Source organism: Bombina bombina, chromosome 4 (assembly GCF_027579735.1).
Source record: "Bombina bombina isolate aBomBom1 chromosome 4, aBomBom1.pri, whole genome shotgun sequence".
Taxonomy (NCBI): Eukaryota; Metazoa; Chordata; class Amphibia; order Anura; family Bombinatoridae; genus Bombina; species Bombina bombina.
Window position 1 is genome coordinate 878112755 of NC_069502.1, and position 15921 is coordinate 878128675.

General features: G+C 40.0%; 1 protein-coding gene across 1 annotated transcript in view; it reads right to left on the reverse strand.

Annotated features, from left to right (window-relative positions):
* Window positions 1-278: 278 nt before the first annotated feature.
* The window catches only part of LOC128657409 (gastrula zinc finger protein XlCGF26.1-like), a 60404-nt gene continuing 44761 nt past the window's right edge, over window positions 279-15921 (reverse strand). Inside the window, exons 3-5 of the mRNA XM_053711748.1 lie at window positions 5621-5707; window positions 5212-5316; window positions 279-1793 (exon numbers count right to left, since the gene is read on the reverse strand). Coding sequence (XP_053567723.1) covers window positions 367-1793; window positions 5212-5316; window positions 5621-5707 — 1619 coding nt within the window. The 3' untranslated portion in view covers window positions 279-366. The remainder of the gene's footprint in view (window positions 1794-5211; window positions 5317-5620; window positions 5708-15921) is intronic.

A 15921-nucleotide genomic window follows, 5' to 3' on the forward strand; every position in this document is an offset into this window, starting at 1 on the left:
CAATACTGAAATATATCAGCAGAGGTTATGAAATAGGAGTGTATTGTGGATCCATAAAAGGGGGCAAAAAACAAGTCACTGCGACCAATTATAGAGGGTCTGTGACAGAATTCCAATGAGTAAAAAAAGAGCCACAAACCATACCCATATATATCCCTCTGACAAGCACTGTACTGTGAGGGAAAACCGGACCTTAATTTAAACTTAAAACTCCTCCCTGAAGAATCAAATGCTCCTGTGAGGTGGGAGGGGTTTTATAGATTTCTTGGGGTTTGGGAATCTTTGCCTCCTCCTAGTTGTAAGGAAGAATAATTCCCAGGAGTAATGGATTGCAGACTCTCACCACCTATAAGAAAAAAATGTTTTCTATTCTGTATGAATTTTCTGATGATGAATAAGAGTTGATTTCCGAGTAAAACATTTCCCACAGTCACCACATGAAAATGCTTTCTCTCCTGTATGAATTTTCCGATGAACAGTAAGAGTTGATTGCATAGTAAAACATTTCCCGCAATCAGGACATGAAAATGCTTTCTCTCCTGTATGAATTGTCTGATGATGAATAAGACTTGATTTTTGAATAAAACTTTTCCCACACTCAACACATGAAAATGCTTTCTCTCCTGTATGAATTTTCCGATGAACACTAAGTGTTGCTTTCCGAGTAAAACATTTCCCACAATCAGAACATGAAAATGCTTTCTCTCCTGTGTGAGTTTTCTGATGATCAATAAGATTTAATTTTTTAATAAAACCTTTCCCACAGTCAGAACATGAAAAAGTTTTCTCTCCTGTGTGAATTTTCTGATGATCAATAAGTTTTGATTTCCGAGTAAACCATTTCCCACAGTCAGAACATGAAAATACTTTCTCTCCTGTATGAATTTTCTGATGATCAATAAGAGTTGATTTCTGAATAAAACATTTCCCGCAGTCAGAACATGAATATGCTTTCTCTCCTGTATGAATTTTCTGATGATCAGTAAGAGTTGATTTTCGAGCAAAACATTTCCCACAGTCAGAACATGAAAATGGTTTCTCTCCTGTATGAATTGTATGATGCCGTATAAGTTGTGCATGCTGAGTAAAACATTTCCCACAGTCAGAACATGAAAACGCTTTTTCTCTAGTATGAATTTTCTGATGAAGAATAAGACTTGATTTCCGAGTAAAACATTTCCCACAGTCAGAACATGAAAAAGATTTTTCTCTAGTATGAATTTTCTGATGACTATTAAGAATTGATTTCTTAGTAAATAATTTCCCACAGTCAGAACATGAAAAAGATTTTTCTCTAGTATGAATTTTCTGATGAAGAGAAAGATTTGATTTCCGAGTAAAACATTTCCCACAGTCAGAACATGAAAAAGATTTTTCTCTAGTATGAATTTTCTGATGAAGAGAAAGATTTGATTTCCGAGTAAAACATTTCTCACAGTCAGAACATGAAAATGCTTTCAGTCCGGTGTGAATGTTCAGATGTTTAATAAAATGTAATTTCCGCGTAAAACATTTCCCACAGACATAACATGAATATGCTTTCTTTCCTGTATGAATCGTATGATGCCGAATAAGATGTGATTTCTGAGTAAAACATTTCCCACAGTGAGAACATGAAAATACTTTCTCTCCTGTATGATTTTTCACGTGATTATAAAGAGTAGACTTCAAGGTAAAACATTTTCCACATTCAGAACATACATTTTCTATGTGACTTTTTTGATTTTGAAGATGAGTGAAATAAGTATCAGCATTTTGACCATGATCAGTATTAGTGCAATTTGTAAATTCGCCTGTAGATAAAAAATACAAATGTGAGTAATGTTATTTATTAAGGACAATTATTTTATCTTGAGAGCATTTGAACTTTTCTGAATTAGTGTTCTCTACAAGGAGAAGGGACAGGGTTTTGACTCCTACACCTTTCCCCAGCCTTCATAGGGCAAGTTTACTGGACATTAGGTAATTGTTATTTAAGTACCCCACGGCATCCCATATTTATAGATTACTGAAATAAATAGAAATTAATAATGTTGTAATTTTATAACCTATTATTTTAATGTATTTAGAGCTTTTAAACCTGTTTTCACAGACAATTTTAATAGTTTATTTATTTGAGTTCCAACTATTCTTATAACTTTATAACCAGCAAGCACTACCAGGTGCTAAACAAAAAATGGGCCTAAGCTTACATTCCTGCTTTTTCAAATAAAGATACCAAAATAAAGAAAAATTGATAACAGGAGTAAATTAGAAAGTTGCATGCTCTACCTGAATAATGAAAAAAAAAATTGTTTCGTATCCCTTTAAATGTAAAATTTCTAAACTGATGAGCAATAATTTAAGTGTCAAAACTTTGGCCTCATTTAATTTCAAACATCCAAAATCATTATTATTCCATAATAACAGAATTAACAGTGTCACAAAGACCTCATGATTTAGCTGCCAAGGGGTTAATTCTCTTTAGCCAGTGAGCTAAAAAAAACATTTGTTCTTTCAAGAAGAACTGTGTCCTGTGTTTATGTTTGTTTTTTGTGACAAAACCAGACCCCATTATAAATTGTTTCAGAGTTCTACTTGAATAAATGTTATCATATAGGCATTGGTGCATTCAGGCCGTAAAGTGGCTGTTTTAGAGACACAGAACAGTGCCTCTTCACAGAAACTGATAAGGTCAATAAAGGGACATGGGTATAAGGTAGATATGTGTTTAAAACATGTTATGACATTAGATGAAGGTAAATATGACAACCATGTCATATTTGGTATCAAATTGATTATCACGATGCAACTAAGAGATTGCTTTTCTGCTTATATGAAAATGGATGCATCTAGCAGAAATTATGTGTTCTATAATTTAAGGGAAAGACTTAGAGTCTATTGACGGTCGTAAAAGGATAAGGGGCTTCTCAGCCCCTGCAAAGAGGGTTGGGCAAGCAACCTGATCTCCTGAAAATTGTATAAAGTTTTTGTGTTTTAACATGTAAAGTTGTCATTCTTACAAGGGAGGCTGTGACAAACGGAGTAAGGACCCATTGCTTCATGTCATCTCCCTGGCACATAAGATTCCAAAGACTAGTACAGTATATGGTTTCTATTTTCTTCTTTTTATTTTAACCTGTTTGTTGTGTGTAATTTTACTTGTAACAACTTTTTATTAATAATGCAATGTGCATAATATTTTTGGCATAATAAATAATTAATTTATTAAGCTTTGGCCTTTGTCTAATATGTGTAAGTCTGGGTTTTTCCTTAGGATTTTCCCTTTAATAAATCATAAGTGGTGGCAGCTTAGATATTATAGTTAGTTTAGTGTGGGTGGCATTAAAGGGGAGTTTTGGGCATTTATTTTACGTCTAGTACAAACTAAAGAGTATAGTTAACCCTTGCACCCACTGAATTAAGTGATAAGCTTGCCCGACGTGGCAAGATTGTGACATATTAGTGACAGTAGAAGAGGTCTGATAACCCTTTCTGTGCCAAACAAGTGACTGGCACAGGGTTGGTTAACCTTGGTCTTCACAAACAGTATAACTGCAGATCTTTTCTCCTTATCCTATATAACAAAAGGCACATTCACAGGAACTAACAAACAGCTCAATACCAATGTTAGCCTATTCTATGTGATTTAACACTCACCTGTAACCCACATACATCATACACAACATATGTGCCCACTCACCGGTAACCTAACTATCTCACACATAATATATGTGCTCACTAACTTGTAACCCCCTTACCTTACACACACACACTATATGAGCCCACTCACCTATAACCCACGTACCTCAAACACAATATATCTGCACACTCACATGTAACCCACCTACCTTACATACAATATATGTGCACATTCACCTGTAGCCCACGTACCTCACACACACACAATATATGTGAACACTCACCTGTAACCCCAATAATAATACAAATACAATATACACTCATCTTTAACTCTTGTCCATCAGACACAACTTATGTGCATAATCACCTGTAACTTGCGTCCCTCAGACAAAGCATGCGTGCACTCACCTGTAGCTTGCATCCCTTAGACAATATATTTGTACACTTACCTGTAACCCAAATTTCTCAGACACAACATAAGTGCACACTCATCTGGGCTGATACTGTCACTGGTTTCTTCATCTGTAAACCATGTAACTCACATAGTATAAGTGCACACTCACCTGTAATTCGTGTCCTTCAGACACAACATATGTGCACTCACTTGTAACACACACAATATAAGTGAACTCTCATTTGTATCCCACAAACCTCAGACACAAGATATGTATGTGCACACTCTTCTGTAACCCAAGTATATCACACACACACACACAACATATGTGCACTCACCTGCATCCCATGTACTCCACACACACACACAACATACATGCACACTCACCTGGAAACATGTACCCCACAGACACATATGTGCACACTTACCCACAAACCGTATTTCTCAGATACAACATACTGTATATACACACTCAACTGTAACCTGCGTTCCTCTGACACAGCATGCATACACACTTACCTGTAACTTGTATTCCTCAGACACAACATACATGCACTCACCTCTATCCTGCATCCCAGACAACATATGTGTGTACACTTACCTGTACCACCCCTTCCCTCAGACACAGCACACGTGCACACTCATCTGGGGTAATAGTGTCACTGGTTTCCTCATCTGTAACCCATGTACTTCACACACAATGTTTGTGCACACACCTGCAATTCATGTCCCTCAGACACAACATACATGCACATTTAGCTGTAATCTGCATACCTCAAACACAACACTGTTTCACCCACCTGCAACCTGCATCTCTCAAAACACACATGCACACTCACCTGCAACCTATATCCCTCAGACACAACACAAGTGCACGCTCACTTGTAACCCACGTACCTCACACAACATATGTGCACATTCAGCTGCCATCTACGTACCTCACACACAACATACTTGCACATTTAGCTGTAATACGCGTACCTCAGACACAACACCCTTAAACACACCATCAGATACAACATACTCACCTGTCCCGCGTACATCACACACACAACATATGTGCACACCCACTTGTAACATGCATCCCTCAAACACAACACACATGCACCCAGCTGTAACCTGCATCCCTCAGACACAACATATGTGCACACTCACTTGTAAACCATGTCCTACAGACACAACACATGCATACTCACCTGGGCTGATACGGTCACTGGTTTCCTCATCCGTTGCTCCCAGCTGTTGCCTCACAAACAGATCTTCTGTTATCTCAACTTTCACTATATCAGTGTTATCTGCGTCTGTACAAATAAAGCAGATTCAGTTTTTATATCACATGATCTAGTCGTTATAACTTTACCATAAAATAGTTTTACAGTTTCCCAGACAGACAATAGCACCAAATTCACACATTCTACTTCCTTTTCCTCTCTTCTATTTTTGGTTGTGCTGTGCTATATTCCAGTATAAAAAATACAACATGAACTCAACAAGGGTTAAACTAATTTTGTTATCTGCGTTTATTAACCAGACAGTAAACTACAAGAGAGAGCAGTAAGTAACTGTGTGCACAGCCCCGGCAGACTCTCACATATTACTACTCACCAGCAGGGAGAGACCAATGTATTTCATCTGTCTCATCCTCTTCCTTCACTTTTAATAGTCCAGTGCCCGGGTTTTCCTCTAGACGTCCTGTAATTACAGCAGTAAGTTACCTGATAGTACACGGTACAGGGTGTAACAAACTTATATAACAGAAGTTTGTATTTGTTTTTATTTTATTACAATAATATCCTTAAAGGGACATTATACACTCGTTTTTTTCTTTGCATAAATGTTTTGTAGATGATCTATTTATATAGTCCATAAAGTTGTTAGTTTGTTTTTTAAAATGGATAGTTTTGCTTATTTTTAAATAACATTGCTCTGATTTTCAGACTCCTAACTGAGCCCCAAAGTTTTAGAAGAATACCGACGTATACCTACTCCAGCTTGCTTCTGTTTGTGTAATGGGTCTTTTCATATGCAAAGGAAAGGGGAGGGTCTGATATTTCCCCCTTGCAGTGGGTGTTCCAGTAACCTTTTAAACACAGTTAAACTGGAAGCTTCTAAGTAAGTTTTTAAACGGTTTTATACTGGATTTTAATATCAGTATCTGTGCATCTTATTCTTTATAGTAGTGTCTATTACATGCAGTTATATGAATATTGGTGTATACTGTCCCTTTAAGCTTAATTATCTAGATAATAATCAATGAGTAATACTGAATCACTTTTGGAAAGAAATTGACACAGATTTCATAGAATACAATTTAAATTAAAAAAATAAGTATATTAGTACAGCTAAGAAAAAAAATATCTCAATTTTAAAAGGTTAATGGGGTCCAGCTATGGACCCAAACAAATCAGCGTCTTGGAATAGTGTAGTCACATTTTATGTATCTAACTCCTTGATCCAACTTGTGAAACGCTAGGATTTACAATTGGAACAAATAAAGAGAACTTTCATTCCTGAAGTATAAAATACTTCAATGCTGAAAGCTCTTTTATATGTTGGAAATGTTCGCCACACTGAGCTGCTCAGGAAGACCGCGGCAGAACACTATTTAGCTGTGAGAGGACGTTTCCACCTCTTAGCAAATAGCTGTGCGTTCCAACTGGTGCCAAGCCAGATTGCCTGCACGTCACCTCTCAGAAAAATAGCGTTCTGCAGCAGGCTGCCTGAGCAGATCAGTGCGGCAAACGCTCCCAACAAGCACTACTGCCATATAGAGAGCACTCCTGAGCCTACCTCAGTATGATCTCATGACAAGCACTACTGCCATATAGAGTATGCTCCTGCGCCTACGTCAGTATGCTCGAATGACACATACTGCTTTAATATATAGAGAGCGCTCCTGAGCCTTCCTCCATATGATCTTTTGACAAACTTTTCAAAAAAATAGACAGTGTTCCTGTGCCTAGCTCTGTATGCTTTCACGACAAGCACTGCTGCCATATATAGAGAATGCTCCTGTGCTACCTATGTATAATCTCAGGACAAACTTCTCCCATATATAAAGAGCGCTCCAGTGCCTTCCTCTGTATGCTCTCATGACAGGCACTATAGAGCACCCTCCTGTGTTTACCTCAGTATGTTCTCATAACAAGCACTGCTGTCATATACAGTGCGCTCCTGAGCCTACCTCAGTATGCTCTCATGACTAGCACTGCTGCACATATAGAGCATGCTCCTGAATAACAGAATTTATGCTTACCTGATAAATTACTTTCTCCAACGGTGTGTCCGGTCCACGGCGTCATCCTTACTTGTGGGATATTCTCTTCCCCAACAGGAAATGGCAAAGAGCCCAGCAAAGCTGGTCACATGATCCCTCCTAGGCTCCGCCTACCCCAGTCATTCGACCAACGTACAGGAGGAAATATGCATAGGAGAAACCATATGATACCGTGGTGACTGTAGTTAGAGAAAATAATTCATCAGACCTGATTAAAAAAACCAGGGCGGGCCGTGGACCGGACACACCGTTGGAGAAAGTAATTTATCAGGTAAGCATAAATTCTGTTTTCTCCAACATAGGTGTGTCCGGTCCACGGCGTCATCCTTACTTGTGGGAACCAATACCAAAGCTTTAGGACACGGATGAAGGGAGGGAGCAAATCAGGTCACCTAAATGGAAGGCACCACGGCTTGCAAAACCTTTCTCCCAAAAATAGCCTCTGAAGAAGCAAAAGTATCAAATTTGTAAAATTTGGCAAAAGTGTGCAGTGAAGACCAAGTCGCTGCCTTACATATCTGGTCAACAGAAGCCTCGTTCTTGAAGGCCCATGTGGAAGCCACAGCCCTAGTGGAATGAGCTGTGATTCTTTCAGGAGGCTGCCGTCCGGCAGTCTCATAAGCCAATCGGATAATGCTTTTAAGCCAAAAAGAAAGAGAGGTAGAAGTTGCTTTTTGACCTCTCCTTTTACCAGAATAAACAACAAACAAAGAAGATGTCTGTCTGAAATCTTTAGTAGCCTCTAAATAGAATTTTAGAGCACGGACTACGTCCAAATTGTGTAACAAACGTTCCTTCTTTGAAACTGGATTCGGACACAAAGAAGGTACAACAATCTCCTGGTTAATATTTATGTTGGAAACAACTTTCGGAAGAAAACCAGGCTTAGTACGCAAAACCACCTTATCTGCATGGAACACCAGATAGGGCGGAGAACACTGCAGAGCAGATAACTCAGAAACTCTTCTAGCAGAAGAAATTGCAACCAAAAACAAAACTTTCCAAGATAATAACTTAATATCTACGGAATGTAAGGGTTCAAACGGAACCCCTTGAAGAACTGAAAGAACTAGATTAAGACTCCAGGGAGGAGTCAAAGGTCTGTAAACAGGCTTGATTCTAACCAGAGCCTGAACAAACGCTTGAACGTCTGGCACAGCTGCCAGCCTTTTGTGAAGTAAAACAGATAAAGCAGAAATCTGTCCCTTCAGAGAACTTGCAGATAATCCTTTCTCCAAACCTTCTTGTAGAAAGGATAGAATCTTAGGAATTTTTATCTTGTTCCATGGGAATCCTTTAGATTCACACCAACAGATATATTTTTTCCATATTTTATGGTAAATCTTTCTAGTTACAGGCTTTCTAGCCTGAATAAGAGTATCTATTACGGAATCTGAAAACCCACGCTTTGATAAAATCAAGCGTTCAATCTCCAAGCAGTCAGTTGGAGGGAAACCAGATTCGGATGTTCGAATGGACCTTGAACAAGAAGGTCCTGTCTCAAAGGTAGCTTCCATGGTGGAGCCGATGACATATTCACCAGGTCTGCATACCAAGTCCTGCGTGGCCACGCAGGAGCTATCAAGATCACCGAAGCCCTCTCCTGATTGATCCTGGCTACCAGCCTGGGAATGAGAGGAAACGGTGGGAATACATAAGCTAGGTTGAAGGTCCAAGGTGCTACTAGTGCATCCACTAAAGTCGCCTTGGGATCCCTGGATCTGGACCCGTAACAAGGAACCTTGAAGTTCTGACGAGAGGCCATCAGATCCATGTCTGGAATGCCCCATAATTGAGTTATTTGGGCAAAGATTTCCGGATGGAGTTCCCACTCCCCCGGATGGAAGGTCTGACGACTCAGAAAATCCGCTTCCCAATTTTCCACTCCTGGGATGTGGATTGCAGACAAGTGGCAGGAGTGATCCTCCGCCCATTGAATTATCTTGGTCACTTCCTCCATCGCCAGGGAACTCCTTGTTCCCCCCTGATGGTTGATATATGCAACAGTCGTCATGTTGTCTGATTGAAACCTTATGAATTTGGCCTTTGCTAGATGAGGCCAAGCTTTGAGAGCATTGAATATCGCTCTCAGTTCCAGAATGTTTATCGGGAGAAGAGATTCTTCCCGAGACCATAGACCCTGAGCTTTCAGGGGTTCCCAGACCGCGCCCCAGCCCACCAGACTGGCGTCGGTCGTGACAATGACCCACTCTGGTCTGCGGAAGCTCATTCCCTGTGACAGGTTGTCCAGGATCAGCCACCAACGGAGTGAATCTCTGGTCCTTTGATCTACTTGAATCGTCGGAGACAAGTCTGTATAATCCCCATTCCACTGTCTGAGCATGCACAGTTGTAATGGTCTTAGATGAATTCGTGCAAAAGGAACTATGTCCATTGCTGCAACCATCAATCCTATTACTTCCATGCACTGCGCTATGGAAGGATGAAGAACAGAATGAAGTACTTGACAAGAGCTTAGAAGTTTTGATTTTCTGACCTCTGTCAGAAAAATCCTCATTTCTAAGGAATCTATTATTGTTCCCAAGAAGGGAACTCTTGTTGACGGGGACAGAGAACTTTTTTCTATGTTCACTTTCCATCCGTGAGATCTGAGAAAGGCTAGAACGATGTCCGTATGAGCCTTTGCTTTTGACAGAGACGACGCTTGAATCAGGATGTCGTCCAAGTAAGGTACTACTGCAATGCCCCTTGGTCTTAGAACTGCTAGAAGGGACCCTAGTACCTTTGTGAAAATTCTCGGAGCAGTGGCTAATCCGAATGGAAGTGCCACAAACTGGTAATGCTTGTCCAGAAAAGCGAACCTTAGGAACTGATGATGTTCCCTGTGGATAGGAATATGTAGGTACGCATCCTTTAAATCCACCGTGGTCATAAATTGACCTTCCTGGATGGTAGGAAGGATCGTTCGAATGGTTTCCATTTTGAACGATGGAACCCTGAGAAATTTGTTTAGGATCTTGAGATCTAAAATTGGTCTGAATGTTCCCTCTTTTTTGGGAACTATGAACAGGTTGGAGTAAAACCCCATCCCTTGTTCTCCTATTGGAACTGGATGAATTACTCCCATCTTTAACAGGTCTTCTACACAATGTAAGAATGCCTGTCTTTTTATTTGGTTTGAAGATAATTGAGACCTGTGGAACCTTCCCCTTGGGGGTAGTTCCTTGAATTCCAGGAGATAACCCTGAGACACTATTTCTAGTGCCCAAGGATCCTGAACATCTCTTGCCCAAGCCTGAGCAAAGAGAGAAAGTCTGCCCCCCACCAGATCCGGTCCCGGATCGGGGGCCATCCCTTCATGCTGTTTTGGTAGCAGTGGCAGGCTTCTTGGCCTGCTTACCCTTGTTCCAGCCTTGCACCGGTCTCCAGGCTGGTTTGGGTTGAGAAGTATTACCCTCTTGCTTAGAGGATGTAGAATTAGAGGCTGGTCCGTTTCTGCGAAAGGGACGAAAATTAGGCTTATTTTTAGCCTTAAAAGACCTATCCTGAGGAAGGGCGTGGCCCTTTCCCCCGGTGATGTCTGAAATAATCTCTTTCAAATCAGGACCAAACAGTGTTTTACCCTTGAAAGGGATGTTAAACAATTTTGTCTTGGAAGACACATCCGCTGACCAAGACTTTAGCCAAAGCGCTCTGGGCGCCACGATAGCAAACCCTGAATTTTTCGCCGCTAATCTAGCTAATTGCAAAGCGGCATCTAAAATAAAAGAGTTAGCCAATTTAAGTGCTTGAACTCTGTCCATAACCTCCTCATACGAAGATTCTTTATTGAGCGACTTTTCTAGTTTTTCGAACCAGAAACACGCTGCCGTAGTGACAGGAACAATGCATGAAATTGGTTGTAGAAGGTAACCTTGCTGAACAAACATCTTTTTAAGCAAACCCTCTAATTTTTTATCCATAGGATCTTTGAAAGCACAACTATCTTCTATGGGAATAGTAGTGCGTTTGTTTAGAGTAGAGACCGCCCCCTCGACCTTGGGGACTGTCTGCCATAAGTCCTTTCTGGGGTCGACTATAGGAAATAATTTCTTAAATATAGGGGGAGGAACAAAAGGTATGCCGGGCCTTTCCCACTCCTTATTTACTATGTCCGCCACCCGCTTGGGTATAGGAAAAGCATCGGGGGGCACCGGAACCTCTAGGAACTTGTCCATCTTACATAATTTCTCTGGAATGACCAAATTGTCACAATCATCCAGAGTAGATAATACCTCCTTAAGCAGTGCGCGGAGATGTTCTAATTTAAATTTAAATGTTACAACATCAGGTTCAGCTTGTTGAGAAATTTTTCCTGAATCTGAAATTTCTCCCTCAGACAAAACCTCCCTCCTGGCCCCTTCAGATTGGTGTGAGGGTATGTCAGAACCGTTATCATCAGCGTCCTCTTGCTCTTCAGTGTTTAAAACAGAGCAATCGCGCTTTCTCTGATAAGTAGGCATTTTAGATAAAATGTTTGCAATAGAATTATCCATAACAGCCGTTAATTGTTGCATGGTAATAAGTATTGGCGCACTAGATGTACTAGGGGCCTCTTGTGTGGGCAAAACTGGTGTAGACACAGAAGGGGATGATGCAGTACCATGCTTACTCCCCTCATTTGAGGAATCATCTTGGGCAATATCATTATCTGTGGCATCATTGTCCCTACTTTTTTTGGACACTATGTCACAATCATCACATATATTTAAATGGGGAGAAACCTTGGCTTTCATACATATAGAACATCGCTTATCTGATGGTTCAGACATGTTAAACAGGCTTAAACTTGTCAACAAAGCACAAAAAACGTTTTAAAATAAAACCGTCACTGTCACTTTAAATTTTAAACTGAACACACTTTATTACTGAATATGTGAAAAAGTATGAAGGAATTGTTCACAATTCACCAAATTTTCACCACAGTGTCATAAAGCCTTAAAAGTATTGCACACCAAATTTGAAAGCTTTAACCCTTAAAATAACGGAACCGGAGCCGTTTTTACATATAACCCCTATACAGTCCCAGGTATCTGCTTTGCTGAGACCCAACCAAGCCCAGAGGGGAATACGATACCAAATGACGCCTTCTATAAGCTTTTTCAGTGGTTCTTAGCTCCTCACACATGCATCTGCATGCCTTGCTCTCCAAAAACAACTGCGCATTAGTGGCGCGAAAATGAGGCTCTGCCTATGACTAGAAAGGCCCCCATCTGAAAAAGGTGTCCAATACAGTGCCTGCCGTTTTTCTTAAAACAATCCCCAAGATTATAATAACTATGGCCTAGATTTAGAGTTCGGCGGTAAAAGGGCTGTTAACGCTCCGCAGGCTTTTTTCTGGCCGCACCATAAATTTAACTCTGGTATTGAGAGTTAAAACAAATGCTGCGTTAGGCTCCAAAAAAGGAGCGTAGGGCATTTTTACCGCAAATGCAACTCTCGATACCAGAGTTGCTTACGGACGCGGCCGGCATCAAAAACGTGCTCGTGCACGATTCTCCCATAGGAAACAATGGGGCTGTTTGAGCTGAAAAAAAACCTAACACCTGCAAAAAAGCAGCGTTCAGCTCCTAACGCAGCCCCATTGTTTCCTATGGGAAAACACTTCCTACGTCTGCACCTAACACTCTAACATGTACCCCGAGTCTAAACACCCCTAACCTTACACTTATTAACCCCTAATCTGCCGCCCCCGCTATCGCTGACCCCTGCATTACACTTTTAACCCCTAATCTTCCGCTCCGTAAACCGCCGCAACCTACGTTATCCCTATGTACCCCTAATCTGCTGCCCTAACATCGCCGACCCCTATGTTATATTTATTAACCCCTAATCTGCCCCCCACAACGTCGCCGACACCTACCTACACTTATTAACCCCTAATCTGCCGAGCGGACCTGAGCGCTACAATAATAAAGTTATTAACCCCTAATCCGCCTCACTAACCCTATCATAAATGGTATTAACCCCTAATCTGCCCTCCCTAACATCGCCGACACCTACCTTCAATTATTAACCCCTAATCTTCCGATCGGAGCTCACCGCTATTCTAATAAATGTATTAACCCCTAAAGCTAAGTCTAACCCTAACACTAACACCCCCCTAACTTAAATATAATTTACATATAACGAAATAAATTAACTCTTATTAAATAAATTATTCCTATTTAAAGCTAAATACTTACCTGTAAAATAAACCCTAATATAGCTACAATATAAATTATAATTATATTTTAGCTATTTTAGGATTAATATTTATTTTACAGGCAACTTGGTATTTATTTTAACTAGGTACAATAGCTATTAAATAGTTAAGAACTATTTAATAGCTACCTAGTTAAAATAATTACAAAATTACCTGTAAAATAAATCCTAACCTAAGATATAATTAAACCTAACACTACCCTATCAATAAAATAATTAAATAAACTACCTACAATTACCTACAATTAACCTAACACTACACTATCAATAAATTAAATAAACACAATTGCTACAAATAACTACAATTAAATAAACTAGCTAAAGTACAAAAAATAAAAAAGAACTAAGTTACAGAAAATAAAAAAATATTTACAAACATAAGAAATATATTACAACAATTTTAAACTAATTACACCTACTCTAAGCCCCCTAATAAAATAACAAAGCCCCCCAAAATAAAAAATTCCCTACCCTATTCTAAATTAGAAAAGTTACAAGCTCTTTTACCTTACCAGCCCTGAACAGGGCCCTTTGCGGGGCATGCCCCAAGAAGTTCAGCTCTTTTGCCTGTAAAAGAAAACATACAATACCCCCCCCCCAACATTACAACCCACCACCCACATACCCCTAATCTAACCCAAACCCCCCTTAAATAAACCTAACACTAAGCCCATGAAGATCTTCCTACCTTGTCTTCACCATACCAGGTTCACCGATCCGTCCTGGCTCCGATATCTTCATCCAACCCAAGCGGGGGCTAGACATCCACTGAAGAAGTCCAGAAGAGGGTCCAAAGTCTTCCTCCTATCCGGCAAGAAGAGGACATCCGGACCGGCAAACATCTTCTCCAAGCGGCATCTTCGATCTTCTTCCATCCGGTGCGGAGCGGGTCCATCTTGAAGCAGGCGACGCGGATCCATCCTCTTCTTCCGATGTCTCCCGACGAATGACGGTTCCTTTAATGGACGTCATCCAAGATGGCGTCCCTCGAATTCCGATTGGCTGATAGGATTCTATCAGCCAATCGGAATTAAGGTAGGAATTTTCTGATTGGCTGATGGAATCAGCCAATCAGAATCAAGTTCAATCCGATTGGCTGATCCAATCAGCCAATCAGATTGAGCTCGCATTCTATTGGCTGATCGGAACAGCCAATAGAATGCGAGCTCAATCTGATTGGCTGATTGGATCAGCCAATCGGATTGAACTTGATTCTGATTGGCTGATTCCATCAGCCAATCAGAAAATTCCTACCTTAATTCCGATTGGCTGATAGAATCCTATCAGCCAATCGGAATTCGAGGGACGCCATCTTGGATGACGTCCCTTAAAGGAACCGTCATTCGTCGGGAGACATCGGAAGAAGAGGATGGATCCGCGTCGCCTGCTTCAAGATGGACCCGCTCCGCACCGGATGGAAGAAGATCGAAGATGCCGCTTGGAGAAGATGTTTGCCGGTCCGGATGTCCTCTTCTTGCCGGATAGGAGGAAGACTTTGGACCCTCTTCTGGACTTCTTCAGTGGATGTCTAGCCCCCGCTTGGGTTGGATGAAGATATCGGAGCCAGGACGGATCGGTGAACCTGGTATGGTGAAGACAAGGTAGGAAGATCTTCATGGGCTTAGTGTTAGGTTTATTTAAGGGGGGTTTGGGTTAGATTAGGGGTATGTGGGTGGTGGGTTGTAATGTTGGGGGGGGGGGGGTATTGTATGTTTTCTTTTACAGGCAAAAGAGCTGAACTTCTTGGGGCATGCCCCGCAAAGGGCCCTGTTCAGGGCTGGTAAGGTAAAAGAGCTTGTAACTTTTCTAATTTAGAATAGGGTAGGGAATTTTTTATTTTGGGGGGCTTTGTTATTTTATTAGGGGGCTTAGAGTAGGTGTAATTAGTTTAAAATTGTTGTAATATATTTCTTATGTTTGTAAATATTTTTTTATTTTCTGTAACTTAGTTCTTTTTTATTTTTTGTACTTTAGCTAGTTTATTTAATTGTAGTTATTTGTAGCAATTGTGTTTATTTAATTTATTGATAGTGTAGTGTTAGGTTAATTGTAGGTAATTGTAGGTAGTTTATTTAATTATTTTATTGATAGGGTAGTGTTAGGTTTAATTATATCTTAGGTTAGGATTTATTTTACAGGTAATTTTGTAATTATTTTAACTAGGTAGCTATTAAATAGTTCTTAACTATTTAATAGCTATTGTACCTAGTTAAAATAAATACCAAGTTGCCTGTAAAATAAATATTAATCCTAAAATAGCTAAAATATAATTATAATTTATATTGTAGCTATATTAGGGTTTATTTTACAGGTAAGTATTTAGCTTTAAATAGGAATAATTTATTTAATAAGAGTTAATTTATTTCGTTATATGTAAATTATATTTAAGTTAGGGGGGTGTTAGTGTTAGGGTTAGACTTAGCTT